Here is a 17,135-nt window from a genome sequence, read left to right on the forward strand (position 1 = left end):
TGGGGCCGAGCGGACGCCGCTGCCGTGGGCTCCTCTTCCTCGCCACGGGGCGGCAGTTTGCCTCCCCAGGGGAGGGATGGTCGCAGCCTGGCAGGGCACAGCTGGGGAGTGAGGGGTGGTCACTGCACCCACAGCCCCTCTGCAGCTGTGTCGGTCGCTGCGGGATCGGGCTGTGGGTCGGGGTCGCAGCGGGGTCTGGCTGGAGCCCAAGTGCCGCATGGCAGCGCAGGGGGCCGGCGGCAGGCTGTGCCCCACAGCTGGTGCCTCGGTCTCCCGTCGCTCACACGCGTGCCAGCAGCCGTAGGGGACCAGTGTGGTAGCCCCGGCATGGGTGACGCTGGAAAGGGCAGAGCCCTGGGCCGTGGCCCCTCCTCGGAGAGGGTGAGGGCAGAGAGTGGCTGCGGTGCAGGAGGGGGAGGTCTGCGAGGAGGCGAGCGGCCGCGTGGGCTCATGGCTGAGGCAGTCCTTGCCCGCAGGAAGGACCGGATCACAGTGCAGGAGCGGGAAGCAGAAGCCCTGAAGCAGAAGGAGCTGGAGCAGGAGGCAAAGAGGATGGCGGAGGAGAGGCGCAAGTACACGCTGAAGGTGCGGGGGCGGGCTGGGGGTCGCGGGGGGCGGGCGGCCGTCACAGCGAGCTTAGCGTGGTCCTTGCTGTAGATCGTCGAGGAGGAAGCGAAGAAGGAGCTGGAGGAGAACAAGCGCTCGCTGGCAGCGCTGGATGCGCTCGACACAGACGATGAGAACGACGAGGAGGAGTACGAGGCCTGGAAAGTGCGTGAGCTGAAGCGTATCAAGCGGGACCGTGAAGAACGAGAAGCGTGAGTATCATCTGCGTGGAGAGGAGGCCGAGAGCCCGCAGCCCTGGGCCCCCCGGGCAGCTCTTCCTCGGCTTCCCTCTGCATGGCGGCTGTGCCGCCTCGGGCTGCCCGCGCTCCCCGGCAGAGCCAGCGCCGGCGGGACGGCGGCCGGTGACAGCAGCTCTCCCGGGAGGGTGCTGCGGGGCCTGAGGGGTTTCTCTCCTGCCCAGCATGGAGAAGGAGAAGGCGGAGATCGAGCGCATGCGGAACCTGACGGAGGAGGAGCGCCGCGCCGAGCTGCGGGCCAACGGCAAGGTCATCACCAACAAGGCGGTGAAGGGCAAGTACAAGTTCCTGCAGAAGTACTACCACCGCGGCGCCTTCTTCATGGTGAGTGGGGCCGCGCCGGCAGCAGGGGCTGGGGCTGCGGGGAGCCCCCCTCGCAGTGCCCTGGGGCTGGGGGTGCCCTGGGACAAAGCCGGCCCTCGGAGGCAGCACGGGGCTGAAGCGACCGAGGTGATCTGAGCTCAGCCAGCTCTTGTGGAAGAGGGTGAGCAGGGACACCGCGGTGGCTGCCAGGCCCTGGCCTGCAGCTGGAACCTGGGTGGGACGGGCACGGTCCCCCCCCCAAGCCAGCCCACGCTGCCTCACCAGAGCACGTTGTGCTGAGGGTTCCTGGCTGAGACGCAGCCGAAGCAGCAGAGCTGTCCCCGTGCCGCTGTCTGGGCTGGTGGGCCCTGCTGGGACTGAGCCAGCTCCGTGTGGGCCACGGCTCAGGCTCTGGAGAGGGACGCAAGGGTGGCTGCCAGGGGTGGGCCTGGGGGTTAATAGGGCTGCACGTACCATGGCAGCCCCCGGCAGAGCGGCGATGGGGGCTTCTGGTGGCTCCACCGCGGCCGGCCCTCGGTGGGAGCTCGTGGGCTGAGCCGGCGTGTCCTTCTCCTGCAGGATGAGGACGAGGAGGTGTACAAGAGGGACTTCAGCGCCCCGACCCTCGAGGACCACTTCAACAAGACCATCCTGCCCAAAGTCATGCAGGTGGGTGAGCTGTGCTGGCTGGAGGGCGCCTGGCCTCATGCTGTGCTGAGGGGTCGGGGGGGCAGCGGGTCCCTGAGCGGCGGCTGACGAGCTCTGCTGCTCCCCAGGTCAAGAACTTCGGGCGCTCGGGGCGGACGAAGTACACGCACTTGGTGGATCAGGACACCACCTCCTTCGACTCCGCCTGGGGCCAGGAGAGCGCGCAGAACACCAAGTTCTTCAAGCAGAAAGCAGCGGGCGTGCGGGACGTCTTCGAGAGGCCCTCAGCCAAGAAGCGAAAAACCACTTAAGGGGGCGGGCAGGAGCGTGTGGCGTGGCGCTGGCCGGGCAGGACGGCGCGCTGCTGGCTGCCAGGGCAGGGACAGGAGGGACACGGCGCGGTGCCAGGACTCTGTGGTGACAAACCCTTCCTCTGCGCCCTGTGCCACACCAGCCCTGCTGATGCGGTGCCCTCCCTGCCTGGGTGCCGTGGAGGACGAGGGCCTGTCCGTGCTGGCCAGGCCCGTGGCCACGCAGCCGTCCCACCAGCAGCCACCCCGGAGCTGCGGCAGCACCGGACAGGAGTGTGGCGACGCCCCCGGCTCCAGCACACCCATTTCTGGGGGAATTAGCGGACTTTTACACCCCTCTGGCCCACAGCGTCTCCCTGTCACCTGTACTTTCCCCATTATCACTTTGGGCCCTTTTTTGGGGTGGAACAGCGGCGGCCCCAGCTCCTCCCTCTTCCTGCAGGGCTTGGCTTTTCTACCTGGGAGGGGTTGGGGATCACTTTGATTAAAGCAGTTGTTTTCTTACACACTCTGGCTGTGTTGTCTGTGGGATGCGGCCGTCCCGTTCTGCACCTTCCCGTGAGCCAGGCCCGGCCGGCGCAGCCCGGGAGGTGCCGGCCCCGGCAGGGTGCGAGGTTCCTGCCACAGCACACAGGACACAGCACGGTCTCACGGGGGACACTAATGAAGCTCCTCGTGTTCCCAGGGCCTGACCTGCGCTGGGTGGGGGCGCGGGCAGGGGCAGGTGTGGGCAGGGGCAGGTGCCTTGCCCCGGTCCTGCCTCCCCTGGTCCCAGCTGGACTCACCAAGATGGGGAGGGCAGCACAGCACCTCCCCTCAGCCGCGGGGTGTGCCACGCCGGTACGTGAGCAGGGACAATGGAGTGACAGGAGCCACCACCCCCGCTGCCACCGGTGCCTTTATTGGGTGAGGTGACACAGCCCGTGCGCGGCCAGCCCGGCGCTCAGTTGGTGAGGGTGATGAGGGCCTCCACCACGTTCCCCATGTGCTCCCGCAGGCTGCGCTCCGCGGCCGCCCGCGAGATCTCCATCTCCGTCATCTGCAGGGAAAGGGCCGCAGCGGGTGTGGTGGGGGCTGCCCAGCCACGCACCCCCCCAGCTCCAGCACCGCGGGCAGCCGTGCCCCAGCCTCGCCTTTGGGTGCGGTGTCGGCCGTGCCCCACGTTTGGGACCCGCCACCGCCGCCCCGAGCCCCTACTCACGATCAGCTCCAGGTCCTCCTTCTTGATGGTCACTTTTGCCAGTTCCTTCTCCCTACAGCAAGAGACAGACCCCCGGTGACCGACAGGACACCCCCCGGTGACCGACAGGACCCCCCCTCCGATGGCACCCCCCCTCCGGTGACCCCCCCTCCGGTGACCCCCCCTCCGGCCGCTCACTCAGCCGCACAGCCGGGCGCCCACCCCGGCTCCCGGGGAAGGGCCGGGACGTCGAACGGGGCAGTCAGGGCCCGGTGCCGTGCTCCGAGGGCCGTCCCGGTGCGGGAGGGGCGCGGACCGGCGCCGCCCAGAGCCCCGAGCGCGCGCGGGCGGTCACCTCTCCTGCTTCGCCTTCTGCTCCCGGGAGCGCCGGTCCCCGATCACCGACATGGCCTGGCGGGAGGAGCGCGGTCACCCCGCTGCGAGCGCCGGCCGGGGCAGCGCGCCACCGCGCCCGGCGGGGCGGGCAGGCCGCAGGCAGCCCCCCGCAGGCCGCCGCCCCCCCCCGCCGCCCCGGTGCCGCCCCGCCCGCCGCACCGTCTCCAGGTTGGAGCTCTGGATCTCCTTCTCCTCCGCGTAGTCCGTGACGCGCTCCAGGTCGGCCGCGCCGCTGTCGTGCTTCCGCGGCTTCTCGGCCGCGCGCCCGCCCGCCCCATCGCCGCCGCCGCCGGACCCGTTCGGCTCCGTCTCCAGCTCCAGCTCCACGTCCCCCTCCGCCGCCATCCCGCCGCCGCGCTTCCGGTCACGTGCGGCCGCCGGAACCAACGAGCGACGCGGGCCAGAGAGGCGGCGGGGTGGCCCCGCCCCTCGCTCCGCCGGCCCCGCCCATCGCCCCGGAGGCCCCGCCCCTCGCCCCGGAGGCCCCGCCCATCGCCCCGCCTCCCCCGGGGACCCCCCGCGACTCCCCTGCGGGCAGCGGGGCCCCGGTCCCGGTCCCGGTCCCGGTCCTGGTCCTGGTCCCGGTCCCGGCCCCGGCCCCGGCCCCGTCCCGCCGCCGGCGCTGCGGGGCCCGGCGGGCCGAGCGGGGCGGTGGGTGCCCCGCGGCGCTGCCCCCGACTCCCGCTGCCCCCGGGCTGCTCGCTAAGCCGGGTAAGCGGGTTAGGGATCGCGGCCTGGCCCCCGCCGCGGTCACACGCGATGGAAGGACGGGACGGGCACGGGGACGCCCCGCAGCGGCGGCAGAGCGGCTGCCGCGGGCAGTGCCCGGGGGCCGGGGTGGCCGGGCCGGGGCATCCCGTGCCCTGGGGCAGGAGCCCGGCAGGGATGGCCCCGAGAGCCGGGTCACCACCGCCGCCGCCCCCTCCGCACCGCCTGTCGCCCGCTGTGCCCTGACGGGGACACCGTGTCCCCCCGGGACGGGCACGGGGAGCCGTGGGGAGGTGCGAGGCCTCAGGTGCGAGGCTGGCCTGGGAGCGTCCCCGGGCGCAGGGCGGGCGAGAACGGGTTGTGCCCAACTCATTGCCCTCGCCCGGCAGCCGGGGACCCTGCGCCACCGTCGCCGCCATCGGCCGGCCACGCTGCCGCGGCCGACTCTGCTTCCAGCTCCCTGGGTTGGCACCGGGGCCTCGCACCGGCCCTGCGGCACCTCCCAGCCTCGGCAGCCTGAGCCCCTGCCCGTCCGTGCGGTGCCCGGGGCTGGGTCCGGCCGTGCCACATCAGTCTGGCGAACCCGCCAGGGAGTCAGACAGAACCCCCCCCCCCCGAGAGCCGCCTCCTGTGCTGGGCTTGGACCCGCGTCTGTCGGTCCCGGGCCAGCTCCTGCGCCCGCTGCACCACCACCCTCCTCTGCGGCACCCTCCGGGGCCCGTCCCCCCCCGGGCTCCCACCGCTCCAGTGCAGGGACGTTGGGGTCCCGGGGGGCTGTGGTGGGCTGACCCCGTCCAGCAGCCGAGCACCCACACAGCCGCCCACCCCCCGCAGTGGGTCGGGGAGGGAATAGGACAGAGCAAAAGCAAAAAAAGTCGTGAGTCGAGATAAAGACACTTTAACCTGCGAAGGAAAGAGGAAAAATAAAACAACCCCAGCGCTGTCAGGGCTCATCGCCTCCCACGAGCAGCCCGGTGCCCAGGCAGTGTCATCCTGCCCAGTGAGGGGCCAGGGTCCCAGGCAGGGGTCCCCATGGCCAGTGGTCACTGGTGCACCCTGGACAGGGTCCCTGCGGAGCGCCCCGGTGGTGGCTGCCCCTGGGAGGTTACGGCGAGCAGATGGCGGGGCGGGCCGAGCCGACAATCCCCCTAATCCCGTCAGGGCAGCGGGGACCAAGGGGAGCTGAGCCGGGTCATGGCGGGCACACGGGCGCACAGCTGCCTCCTGCACTTGCTGTTCTGCCAGGTGGGACTGAGGGGACTGCGGGGGCCGGGGGGTGCCGGGCCGGGGCGGGGGGGCCAGGCCAGGCTCGGGGGCGGCGCTGGCCCCGTGGGGTCCCTGCTGACCGTGCTCCCCCCCAGCTGTGCCGCAACTGCGGCTGCGGCTGCTGCCGCGGGCTCCCCGCGTCCACGGTCACCCGCATCCTCTACACGCTTCTGCACGTCCTGGCCTCTGCCGTGTGCTGCCTCATGCTGTCCCGCACCGTGGCCCAGGCCATCAGGGAGAAGGTGACGGTGGGAGCTGGGACACCCGGGGTGCTGGGGGTCCCAGGGGCACTGTGGGTGCTGGGGGTCCCAGGGGCACTGGGGGTCCCAGGGGCACTGGGAGTGCTGGGGGTCCCAGGGGCACTGGGGGTCCCAGGGTGCTGGGGGTGCCACAATTACCAGGGGACCCAGGAGTACTGGGGATGCTGGGGATACTGGGAGTAACAGGGCTGCTGGGAGTGCCAAGGGTGCTGGAGGTGCCAAGGGGGAAGGGGTGCCAGGGTACCAAAGATGCAGGACTTACCCAGCGCGATGCGGGTGCCAGGGTCCCGGGGGTCCTGGGGATGGGGAGGGTATTGTGAACGCTGGGGGTGTCAGGAGCCCAGGGGTGCTGGGGGAGCTGGGGCCAAGGGGTGCTGGGCACACCAGCAGCCCCGTCCCGTCGCTCGCCGTGCCCGCAGGTGCCCTACTCGGCGGTGCTGTGCCAGCACCTGCCCGGGGGCACGGACTGTGAGCAGCTGGTGGGCTCCTCAGCCGTGTACCGGGTCTGCTTCGGCACCGCCTGCTTCCACCTGGCACAGGCTGCCCTGCTCCTCAACGTGCGCTCCAGCTCCGACTGCCGCGCTCAGCTCCATAACGGGTACGGGACGGGGCACGGGGCGCGCTGGGCGGCCGGGGCTGGGGGCTGCCGGGGGCTGCCGGGGCCCTGTCTCCCTGACGCTCGCTCCCCGCCAGGTTCTGGCTCCTGAAGCTGCTGGTGCTGGTGGGGCTCTGTGCCTCCAGCTTCCTCATCCCCGAGGACGGCTTCATCCAAGGTGCGTTCCCCCGCCCGCCCGAGCTGGCACCCCCGGCTCCCCGTGTGCCCCCTGCACTGGCCCAGCCCCACGCTGCCCTCTCCCCCCAGCCTGGCACTACACGGGCGTCTGCGGGGGCTTCGCCTTCATCCTCACCCAGCTGGTGCTGATCACCGCCTTCGCCCACACCTGGAACAAGAACTGGTGGGTGCCGGGCGATGGTGGGTGCCGGGTGGGCGCCTGCCGCTGCCGGGGCTCACCCGCTGTCCCGCAGGCTGACGGGCGCCGCGCAGGACAAGCGCTGGTACCTGGCCGTGCTGCTGGCCACGGCCGCCTTCTACACCCTCGCCGCCGCCGCCTTCTCCTTCCTCTACAAGATCTACACCCACCCGGCCGCCTGCCTCCTCAACAAGGTGCTGCTCACCATCAACGGCAGCCTCTGCGGCATCATGTCCTTCGTCTCCATCACGCCCTGCGTGCGGCTCAGTGAGTACCTCACGGCACGGCACGGCATGGCATGGCACGGGCCGCCCCGTCGTGGGGCTGGCTGCCTCCTGGGGCTGGGGGGTGGCTGCGGGCTCCCAGCTCAGGGCAAGCCCTTGGGCACCCGGGGCTCCCGCTGGCCCCTCCGGTGCCTCGGCGCAGGGCGTTGGGCAGGGAGTGGCTGCCCGGGGTGCACACGGAGCCCGTCCGGCAGCGCCGGGGGCTGCGGCGATGCCCCTGACCCCCCCTTTGCAGAGCAGCCGCGGTCGGGGCTGCTGCAGTCCTCCATCATCAGCTGCTACGTGATGTACCTCACCTTCTCCGCGCTGTCCAGCCGTCCCCCGGAGAGAGGTGGGTGCTCCCCGCTGCCGCCGGCAGCCCCCGCGCCGGGGCACGAGCCCGCCTCACCCCCCGCTCCCCGCAGTGCTCTACAAGGGGCAGAACCTCACCGTCTGCTTCCCGAGCGTCCGGCGGGACGAGCTGCAGACGGGGGACACCACCGTCACCGTCCTGGGGGCCGCCATCATGTACGCCTGTGTGCTCTTCGCATGGTGCGTGTGCCCGCGGCGCGGGGTGGGCAGGGCGCCCCCGGCACCGTCCCCTCCAGCATGGGGACCCTGTCCCCAGCCTGTGACATGGCCAGCGGGGCCGGGGGGTGTCTGGAGGGATGGCGGGGGCAGAGTGGGCTGGGCATCCGCGGGTGGGCAGCGCGGTGACCCCAGGCACGGCACGTCTCCTGCGGCCACGTCGGGCCCATGGGGTGGGCTGGGGGCCTGGCCCGGGGTGGGGGGGGGTCTGTGTCACAGCTTCTGCCTCTCTCCTGGGCGCAGTAACGAAGCCTCCTACCTCGCCGAGGTCTTCGGGCCCCTCTGGATGGTCAAAGTCTACAGCTTTGAGTTCACAGTGAGTACGGCTGCTGCCCCCCTGCCACGGGCACCCCGACCCGCCGCCCCGAGCCCTCCTGAGCCCCCGTCCCGGGGCACATTTGTCCAGCCAAGCGCGGGGGCTTCCCACGGCGCACCCTGACCTGCACCAGCTCCTCAGAGCCCGGCAGGGCCAGACCCTGTGGCAGGGCTCAGCCCAGCAGCGGTGGCCGCGGGGCCGGGCTGCCCTGCCCCGGCAGCAGCCACCAGCACGCTGCTCTCCCTCTGCAGAAACCCTCCTGCTGCTTCTGCTGCCCCGAGAAGATGCAGGAGGAGCTGAGAGGTGGGTTTGGGTGGGTGCCGGGCAGTGACACGTGCCCTGGGGTGCCCGCGGCCCAGCGCGGGGGTGCCGGCGAGGAGGGGGTGCGGGCGCTGCAGTGCCCTGCGCTCCCCCAGGCGCCGGGCAGACGTGTGAGCACACGGAGGGGGCCGCCGGGGGACAGTGCATCGTCCAGGACGAGCGAGACCGCGTGGTCTACAGCTACTCAGCCTTCCACTTCGTCTTCTTCCTCGCCTCGCTCTACGTCATGATGACCCTCACCAACTGGTTCAGGTGGGGCCCCGTGCTGCTGCCCGGCCCTCCCGGCCATCGCTCCCCTCCTCGGGTGCTAGCGCAGCCGCCCAGCCGGGACCGCAGCCCCCATCGGTGTTGTCACCCCCCCAGCATTGCCACCCCGCCAGCTCCAACCTGCTCCCCAGGCAGGTGGGACGTGCCCAGGGACACCAGCCGGTGACACACGGGGGGACCCGGCGGCCCTCGGGCACCCAACACCTGCCCTCTCCCCCCAGCTACGAGAACGCGGTGCTGGAGACCACCTTCACGCACGGCAGCTGGTCGACCTTCTGGGTGAAGGTGTCCTCGTGCTGGGCCTGCGTCCTGCTCTACCTGTGGCTGCTGCTGAGCCCCCTCTGCCTCCGCGGCTCCCCCCAGCACCGCCGCAGCAGCCCGGCCCCGCGCGTCGTGCGGCGACGGCGAGCTCCGCAGCGCGTCAACGTCTCCACGTAGTCCCTGCTGGGACGGACTGTGCCCGGCAGCAGCAGGGCTGCCATGCCCCGTGCCCGCGCCCTGGCCCCGCTGGGTCCCGCTGGCCTCCCCGACCCCCTGTCCCAGGAGACGGCGGCATCTGAGAGCCTGAGGGGGACACGGGAGGTGGGTGCTCCCACGGACACTGCTTTTGCGCCGGCGGCCCTGGCCCGGGGTGTGCAGGGGAGCGGGGCCCTGCCCCGGCCGCCCCCGCCTCAGCTCGCCCGCCGGCGGTGCGCTCCTTGTAAATAGCTCCTTGAATACATTTTTACATAAAACTCTGCGCTGACCCGGTGCCATCTGCCCCGACGCAGGCCGCGGCCGTGGGGCTGGGCATGGAGGTGCCCGCAGCGCCCCAGCACCGGCCCCGTCCGTGCAGCGGCCGTGGCCAAGGGCACCTTCGGGCTGGCTCTGCCGGAGAGGGGACACGAGCAGCGGGGTGGCAGAGCGGGGAGCGCTGGCCAGGGGTCCGGGGGCCCAGGAGGACATTCAGCCCACGGCCAGAGCCCCCAGCACCCCTCCCTGGGACAACGGGATGGCTCCAGCATGACATGGCGCAGCACCAGCCCGAAAGGTGCCTGTGAGCCATCAGGGCACCGGCCTGGCACGGCAGCGGGGCCGGCGCAGGGACAGGAGCCCCAGATGAGCCCTGCCCAGGCAGCAGGGACTACCCCGAGCCGCTTGGCCAAGGATCTGCCCCGGGACGCTGGGGATGATGCCAGGCCGTGGCGTCCTGCGGGCACCATGCCCAGCCCCAGCTCCAGCTGCTCCTGTGCCATCCCACACAGCGGCTGCCCCCCTCCCTGCGGACAGTGGTCACAGCACCCCCAGCCCGCCCTGCATCCCGTCCGCTCTCTGGGCTGAGCAAAGCCCCGGGGAGGACGGACGGACGGGCGGACAGATGGATGGAGCCACCGGCACCTGCCAGCACCCGCTGGGAGGGGAGACCGGGGGGGAGCCAGAGGCACCGGGTGCGGGTACCCGTGCGGGTACGCTGGGGCACCGGGAGGGCACGGTTCCAGCGCTGTGGCAGGATCACGGCCGGCCCCGGGCCCCCGCCCCACCCGCAGAGCAAACACGGCCGGGCGGCTCCCTGGGGCCCGGCAGCGGCGCGGGGCCGCGGCACCGGCTGCACCCGACGGACCCCACACGCCGGCGGTGGCACCTGGTGCCGGACAGGGACCAACACCCGCGCCCAGGCCCCGCGCCCACCAGCACACGGCCCCAGGGGAGGTGAGGGCGGCATCGCGGGGCGGGCGGCGCTGGGGTCTGGCGTGGTCCCGGTCCCAGGGCAGCTGCTGCAGGGTCCCCGACCGGAGCAGCGGGGCCACACCGGGAGCAGGGGGTCTGCAGTGCCCGGGGCGGGGCTGCATCTCTCCCTTCCCGGGACATGGAGGGACCCCCATGGCGCTCGGGGACAGGCTTTGAGCAGCTGCGGCACCAGCTCGGGGACATCGCCCAGGTAGGGCTGGGAAGGGGCTGGGGGGGTCCCTGCAGCCCCAGCACCCGAGGGGTCCCCGGCGCCCCGGCTGTGCCCCACCAGGGACCCCCCTCGCCCTGCCCAGGAGAACGACCGGCTGCGCCGGTCCCTGCGCGAGGCCGAGCGCGGCGTCTGCCGGCTGCAGGCGGAGCTGGGGCAGCTGCGGGGGCACTTCGAGCGGGACCAGCGGCACAAGAGGTGGTGTTTTGGGGGAAGGGGATGGCAGGGGGTCCCCAGCTCTGCGGGAGACCCTGCCCACGAGTGGCCTGGCACCAGCCCTGCGTGCTGCTCCCGCACCCAAGCGGGCGGCACTCCAGCAGGTACCCCGCAGAGCCCGGCCGCGGGCGGGGGGCTGTGCCAGGCCCTGTGCCCGGCTGCCTGCCCTGCTGCCACGGAGAGGGCCAGGCGCCCCTCAGGGAAGCGCTGCCCTGCTCATCCACGCCGGGCATCCCGCCAGGCCCGTTGGTGGCCAGCCCTGCGGCACTGGGTGTCCCTGAGGCTCCCTGGCTGTCCCAGCATCTCCGTGGGCACTGCCACTGCCCTGGCGTGGGGGTGCAGCCCCTGTGCCAGCTGAGGGGCTGGTCCCTGCAGGGGCCCTGCCAGGGCACAGGGCCAGGCTGCCCTGCCTGCACCCCCGGCTCGCAGGCACACAGCACACACTACTGCCAGCACTCTGGGACCCCCTGAGCCCCTGGAGCTGGAGGCCACACACCCCCCGGGTACCCCCATGCTGAACGCCTTCTCCCCTGCAGCCACCCCCCCACAGCCCCCTCACCGCCCGCCCGGAGGGCACCCGCAGCAGGTGAGCGATGGAGGGTGGAGGGCAGCGCCGGCTGCGGACCCCCCTCCCTGAGCACTGCCCTGCGGCACAGGAGCAGGGGCACAACTCCCCGCACCGCCCGCTCCCCGCCGCAGGCTCCTGGGTGGATGGAGAGCCGGGCTGCGGCAGTGCCGGCCTCGGGCGGCCGCGGAGCTCAGCCTGCAGCATGGACACGGCCTCCCCGCTCAGCAACGTGGGCACCCGCAGCTCAGAGGACAGCCCGCCCCGCAGCCCCCCGACAGGCGAGGCAGAGGGACCCCGCTGCGCTGCCCGGCACTTCGGCAAGAGGAAGCTTCCTGCCTTCACAGCAGAGGTAACCGGGGGCCAGGCCGGGGGGAGCCGGGGTACACCCACACCCTGCACCACCCCCCACCACCGCTTGTCTCCCCAGGGCTGCGAGAGGAGAGAGGAACCCGCGCCCCCCTGCCCCGTGTACCGGCTGGTGCTGGCGGGGGACGGGGGCGCGGGGAAGTCCAGCTTCCTGCTGCGACTCTGCACGAACGAGTTCAGAGGAGACATCTCCAGCACCCTCGGTACCCCCCAAAACACCCTGGGTACCCCCTGCCCAGCACCCCGGGTACCCGGGCCGGGGCAGAGGCACAGGAGCAGCACTGACTGTCCCTCCTGGCAGGGGTGGACTTCCAGATAAAGCAGCTGCTGGTGGATGGAGAGCAAACCACGTTGCAGATCTGGGACACAGCCGGGCAGGAGAGGTGAGAGCGCAGGGGCTGGGGCTCCTGCTGCCATCCCGGGGCAGCCAGGGCCGGGTCCTGCTCTGGCAGCAGCCCCACGGGCTGGCCCGTCACCACCCCGGCAGCGGTGACACCCCCGGCCCCAGGTACCAGAGCATCGCCCAGTCCTACTTCCGCAAAGCCCACGGCGTGCTGCTCCTCTACGACATCAGCTCCCCGAGCAGCTTCCTCAGCGTCCGCCAGTGGATTGAGAACATCAAGGTAGTGGGAAGGGTCCAACTGGTGCCATCCCCGCTCTGGGCTCCCTCGGGGAGGGCTGAGGCTGAGCCGTGCCCCAGACAGTCCTGGGGAGCGGGAGCAAGACGGGAGCGAGCGGGGCTGCTTGCCGAGCGAGGCGCAGGGCCAGCCCCGGAGCAGTGGGAGTGTCCTCCCTTTGCCTGGGGTTTGTGTCGAGTCTGGGACCGCACTCTGCTCCCGGGAGGCAGCCGGTGCGTACGGCAGAGCTCCACAGCTCCCGGCAGGCAGGGACACGGCAGCGGCTAGAGGCTGCCGCCCCACGGAGCCCTGAGCCACCCTCCCCTCCCGCAGGCCACCGAGAGCCCGCTGCCGCTCATGCTGGTGGGGAACAAGCTGGACCTGCGGCCTGGCCTGCCGGCGGCCACGGGGGTCCGCACAGCCCAGGGGCAGCAGCTGGCCACGGTGAGCCGAGAGGCGCCTCGGGGGCCCCGGGGCTGCAGGGACGCCACCGACACCCGCTGCTCCCCCAGGCCTACAGCTCCCTGTTCTGCGAGACCAGCGCCAAGGACGGCACCAACGTGGTGGAGGCTGTGCTGCACCTCGCCCGGTGAGGAGCCCTGCCTGCCGCGGCCCCAGCTCCTGCCGGGGCGGCTGCACTGGCTGACACCGCTGCTCCTGGCCCTGCAGGGAAGTGAAGAGGACGGTGAGCCAGAGCGAAGGCCACGGCGCCGGACTGGACCTCAGCGTCCCCCCAAGGGCAGCTCCGCGCTGCTGCCGGGCCTAGCGCAGGAGGCAGCTGGCTGCACGCCCTCTCCGCTGAGAACCCCCCTCGGACCGTGCCCACCGAGGTGCTGCGGGGCAGGCAGCTCACCCCGCTTCAGCTCCTGCACCCGCTTGTCCCACCGGCTGCGGGAGCAGCCCCGTCAGTGCTCAGGCCCACCCGCCATCTCCCCAGCCCTGCATCACCTCCCCACCACCGGCCCCGAGCCTCCTGCCCGCCCTCACTACAACCTGTCCCTCTCCAGCACAATCCTTTCCTGGCTTCATTCCTCCGGGCTGCAGCAGTGCCGTCCTCCCCGGGGCGCTTGCCCCTCACCTCCCCCTGCCCACGCCGCACCTCCCAGGACCCCACGTGCCTGTGGCTGCGCTCAGGGTCTCACCGCCTGCGCTGACACCCAGGTGATGCCCGGGGAGGCCCGGCCCCACCTTTGTTCCTCACCGTGCAGATGCAGCTGCTCCAGCCCACAGCAGCCGTGCTCGGTCCGTCCATCCCTCCTTCTCGCCAGCACGGAACGGGCACAAACGCTGCCCCCGGCCGGGGGGTACCGCCGCCATGCCCCCCTGCCCCCCAGGCAGCCCCAGCCCCCCCGCCCGGGCGCACGGAGGGAGGACGCAGGGCCTGCACGGCTCCACAAGCTACTTTAATAGGAGACGGCCCCAAGGCGGGCACGGTGCGCTGCCGGGTCCCCGGCGGGGCGGCCTGGCCCCGGGGCTGCGCTGGGCATCCTGCCGGCGGGCGGCCCGGCCCCGGGGCGGCGGCGGCGGCCCGGCCGCGGGCTACTTGGCGCCCTCCTTCTTCTCGTTGGCCTTCTTCTGCTTCTGCTGCATGATCTCCGAGTCCCTACGGGAGAGCGCGTCGCCGGGCTGGCAGCGGCACCGGCACCGCCACCGGGACGGGGCCGGGGATGGCGGCGGGGCGGGCAGCGGGCCCGGCCCGGGACTCACCTCTGCTTGCGGGCGGCGGCCGAGAGCCCGTCGTCCCGCCGCTTGCCCTTGCCCGAGTCGCTCTGCTTCTTCAGGTTCTTCTGCCGCGCCAGTTCGCGCTGGTTCCCGCCTGCGACGGCGCGGCCGCCTCAGAACGGCCCGGCCCGGGGCCCGGCCCCACGGCCCAGCCCCGGCCCCGCGGCCCAGCCCGCGCCCCGGCCCCGCGCTCACGGGTCCCGGCGCCACCCCGCCGCCCCCCAGAGCAGCCCCAGCCCGTAGGGCGGGTCCCGGCGCCACTGCCCCGGCCCGACCCGGCCCGCACTCACGGGTCATGGCGCCGCTGCCTCCCGCCCTCCGCTCCGCCGCCACGTCCCGCACTGCCCCCCCCACGCCCCGCCCCGCCCCGCCGTTTAAGGGCGCGGCACGACCAATCGCCGCGCTGAGCCCTCCCCCACCGCCCTCCTATTGGCGCGCCGCTGCGCCTAGGCCCCGCCTGATTGGCCGCGGGCGACGGCTGCCATTCTGCCGGCGGGGGGGCGAAAATAGCCGGAAGCTGGCGCGCATGCGCCAGAGTCACGCCCGCGCGCAAGGGGGCGGGGCAAGGCGGGGCCACGCCCCTCCATCCGCGCGGGGGGCGTGGCCTCGGGACCCGGTGCGGTGCGGGGCCGGTGCCCGCCCCTCTCCGTGGTCTGACGCCCGGAGCCGCTGCAGCCCCCGGGCCGGACCGGGCCACCGGCGGCCCCGCAGCCTCCCCTCCGTCCCTGGCGCCGCTCAGGCCGCTCCTTCCGCTGCGGGCGGTGCCGGGGCTCTGCGGGGAGGGACCGCCGTAAGCGCCACCTGCGCCGCCGGGGACAAGCGGGCCCGGGACGGGCAAGCCTCACCCCCTCCCATCCCCGCGACGGCCTGTCCCCGGGCGGCCCGGTCCGCCGGCGCGCACACGCACCCGGGGCTCGGCGGCGGCATCGGGCCGTGGCGGGGCTCCTGCGGGGCGGTGCGGGTCGAGGGGCTCCGGCGCTTCACCAGCTGCGAGAGCTCGGTGTGGATCACCTGCGGACGGTGGGGCGGCTGCGGCGGGCCGGGCTCCGGCGGGACCCCCCGCCCGCACCAGCGCTCCCGGTGCCCGGCCCCTGCGGGACCCCCGCTGGTCCCGGTGATCCCCGAGCCGGGCTCCTGCGGCCCCCGCCCGCCCCGGCACCCCCGCCAGCCGCGCCCCGTCGGGCCGGACCTTGCTGGCCGGATCCAGCTCCAGGGCTCTCCGCAGGACGAGCGTGGCCTCCGCGTCCCGGCCCTGCTGCGCCAGCAGCTGCGGGGAGAGGAGCGGGCGGTAGCGGGCGAGCGGCGGGGCCGGGGGGCGGCGCGGGGCGGCGCGGAGCCCACCTGCCCCCGCCGGAGCAGCGCCCGGCCGTTGTCCGGGTTGATGCGCAGGGCCGCCTCGCAGGCCGCCAGCGCCTCGCCCGCCCGCTGCAGCTTCAGCTCGGCGGCCGCGCAGTTGTTGAGGCACTTGACGCGCTGCTCCCGCAGCTCCTCTTCCTCCTGCGGCCCGGGCGGGGCTGCGGGGCGAGAGCGGCCTCAGCGCCGCGGCCCCGGCGCCGCCGCCCCGGCCCCCCCCCCTCCGTGCCCGGCCTCACCGGCGGCGGGGCCGTCCAGGGCGCTCAGGGCCAGCCCGTAGGAGCGCAGCGCCGCCGTGAAGTCGCCCCGCGCGAAGTGGAAGTTGCCCCGTTCCCTGCGCTGCGCGCCCAGGCGCAGGCGGGCGGCGGGCGGCAGCGGCTGCGGGTCGGGGTCGTCCCGCACCTCCAGCAGCGTCACCTCGAACAGCAGCGGCGCCTCGGGCGGCACGTCGGGCTCCCTGCGGGCACAGCGCCGGCTGCCCCTGCCCCTGCCCGCCCGGCCCCCCTGCTCCCACCCGTGCCCCTGCTCCTGCCCACCCGCCTCCCCCGCTCCTGTCCCAGCCCCCTGCCCTCCCTGTCCCAGCCCCCTGCCCTCCCTGCCCGCCCCGGCTCCTGCCCCTGCCCGCCCGGCCCCCCTTCCTCTGCCCGCCCGGCCCCCCCGCTCCTGCCGCCGCCTGCCCCGGCTCCTGCCCGCCCCGGTCCCCCCGCCCGTCCTACCTGCCCGGGCGGCCGTAGCCGTAGGGGAAGGCAGCGAGGAAGAAGGAGACCTCCCCGGGCTGCATGGTGGGGACGCCCAGCTCCAGCGCCTGCGGACGCGGGCACGGCGGGGCTGGCCGGGCGCGGCACCGGGCGGCGCTCAGCCCGCACCGCGCCCCGGCGGGGTCTGACCTGCACGACGTCGCCGTGGCCCGGCACGAAGGTGAGCCGCGGGTCCCGCTCCACCAGCCCGCCGTCCTCCAGCGCGCCCAGCACCTTCACCGACACCTCCTGGCCCGGCCGCGGCCGCGGCCCGCCCTGCCCGTCCCGCACCACGAGCTTCCGCAGCAGCCGGTCCTCTGCGGGCGGGGACGGCCCTCAGAGCCGTCCCGGGACCCCCGGGGCCCGGCACCCCCGGCGCGGCTCTCCCCGGGCGCTCACCCGTCAGGTCGCTCCAGCCGTCGGCCGCGAAGAGCGGCCCGAAGCCGCCGGGGCCCGGGGCCGCCAGAGCCTCCATCCGCCGGTAGAAGAGCCGCTCCTCGTCGCGCCCCGACGGCAGCAGGATGGCGGTGTGGGGCAGGCGGAACCGCACCCGCCTGCCCCGGCCGAGCCCCCGCGGCCGCCCTCCGGCCCCCGCCTCCCTCTCCGGGGAGCCGCCGGGCGAGGGTCCCGGCATGCCCGCCCCCAGCCGCCCTCGCCTGCGCCCCTCCTCAACTGCCCGGAGCCGCCGGGGCCGGGGCCGCCGCCGAGCGCATCCCGGTGCGCCGTTACCTAACGCCGGGAAGCCGCTCAGGGGATTAGCCCGGCCCGGCGGCAAAAATAGCCGGCTCAGGCCGAGCCCCCCGCGGGGCTCTGCCGCCCCCGCCGCGCCGCTGCCCCCCGGGACCGGCCCGGGACCGCCGGCCCCGCACTCCACACGGGCAGAGCTGCGCGGGCGGCTCCGGTACCAGGGCTGCGGGCCGGGCCCCCGGCTCAGCCTCGTGCGCGGGCGGCTGTCGGCG

At 74.0% G+C, this 17,135-nt stretch overlaps 4 protein-coding genes and 1 pseudogene across 6 annotated transcripts in view; 2 read left to right on the forward strand and 3 right to left on the reverse strand.

Moving 5' to 3' along the window:
• Positions 1-2,629, forward strand: part of MFAP1 (microfibril associated protein 1) — a 3,968-nt gene extending 1,339 nt beyond the window's left edge. The window contains exons 5-9 of the mRNA XM_068410530.1: positions 477-585; positions 658-818; positions 1,028-1,187; positions 1,746-1,835; positions 1,943-2,629. Coding sequence (XP_068266631.1) covers positions 477-585; positions 658-818; positions 1,028-1,187; positions 1,746-1,835; positions 1,943-2,125 — 703 coding nt within the window. The 3' untranslated portion in view covers positions 2,126-2,629. The remainder of the gene's footprint in view (positions 1-476; positions 586-657; positions 819-1,027; positions 1,188-1,745; positions 1,836-1,942) is intronic.
• Positions 1-14,443, reverse strand: part of SERF2 (small EDRK-rich factor 2) — a 25,724-nt gene extending 11,281 nt beyond the window's left edge. Inside the window, exons 1-3 of one of the 2 annotated variants that reach the window (XM_068410906.1) lie at positions 14,377-14,443; positions 14,072-14,180; positions 13,878-13,967 (exon numbers count right to left, since the gene is read on the reverse strand). In XM_068410906.1, coding sequence (XP_068267007.1) covers positions 13,904-13,967; positions 14,072-14,180; positions 14,377-14,383 — 180 coding nt within the window. In that variant the 5' untranslated portion in view covers positions 14,384-14,443 and the 3' untranslated portion in view covers positions 13,878-13,903. Of the gene's footprint in view, positions 1-13,746; positions 13,968-14,071; positions 14,181-14,376 lie in introns of those variants that run through there. The other variant, XM_068410905.1, reaches the window with a different exon arrangement.
• HYPK (huntingtin interacting protein K) lies at positions 3,006-4,082 on the reverse strand. 2 transcript variants are annotated; one of them, XM_068410531.1, is made up of 4 exons: positions 3,861-4,071; positions 3,661-3,716; positions 3,327-3,378; positions 3,006-3,164 (listed from the first exon to the last, which is right to left on the reverse strand). In XM_068410531.1, exons 1-4 carry the CDS (start codon positions 4,044-4,046, stop codon positions 3,069-3,071), a joined length of 390 nt encoding a protein of 129 aa, XP_068266632.1. In that variant the 5' UTR covers positions 4,047-4,071; the 3' UTR covers positions 3,006-3,068. The 2 variants fall into 2 exon arrangements, with proteins under 2 accessions (XP_068266632.1, XP_068266634.1); XM_068410533.1 differs by lacking the exons at positions 3,006-3,164; positions 3,661-3,716 and having other exon boundaries at positions 3,319-3,378; positions 3,861-4,082.
• Positions 5,604-9,099, forward strand: SERINC4 (serine incorporator 4). Its single transcript, XM_068409838.1, is given in 12 exon segments — positions 5,604-5,654; positions 5,771-5,917; positions 6,355-6,533; positions 6,629-6,708; positions 6,798-6,891; positions 6,962-7,173; positions 7,426-7,521; positions 7,595-7,721; positions 8,001-8,073; positions 8,325-8,475; positions 8,478-8,646; positions 8,883-9,099. Coding segments are annotated over 12 exon segments (1,596 nt in total).
• An 89-nt stretch (positions 14,444-14,532) lies between the features above and the next one.
• LOC137668394 (peptidyl-prolyl cis-trans isomerase FKBP8-like) lies at positions 14,533-16,810 on the reverse strand (annotated as a pseudogene).
• Between the last annotated feature and the right edge of the window lie 325 nt (positions 16,811-17,135).

The sequence above is a fragment of the Nyctibius grandis genome, chromosome 11 (genome assembly GCF_013368605.1).
Source record: "Nyctibius grandis isolate bNycGra1 chromosome 11, bNycGra1.pri, whole genome shotgun sequence".
Classification (NCBI taxonomy): Eukaryota; Metazoa; Chordata; class Aves; order Nyctibiiformes; family Nyctibiidae; genus Nyctibius; species Nyctibius grandis.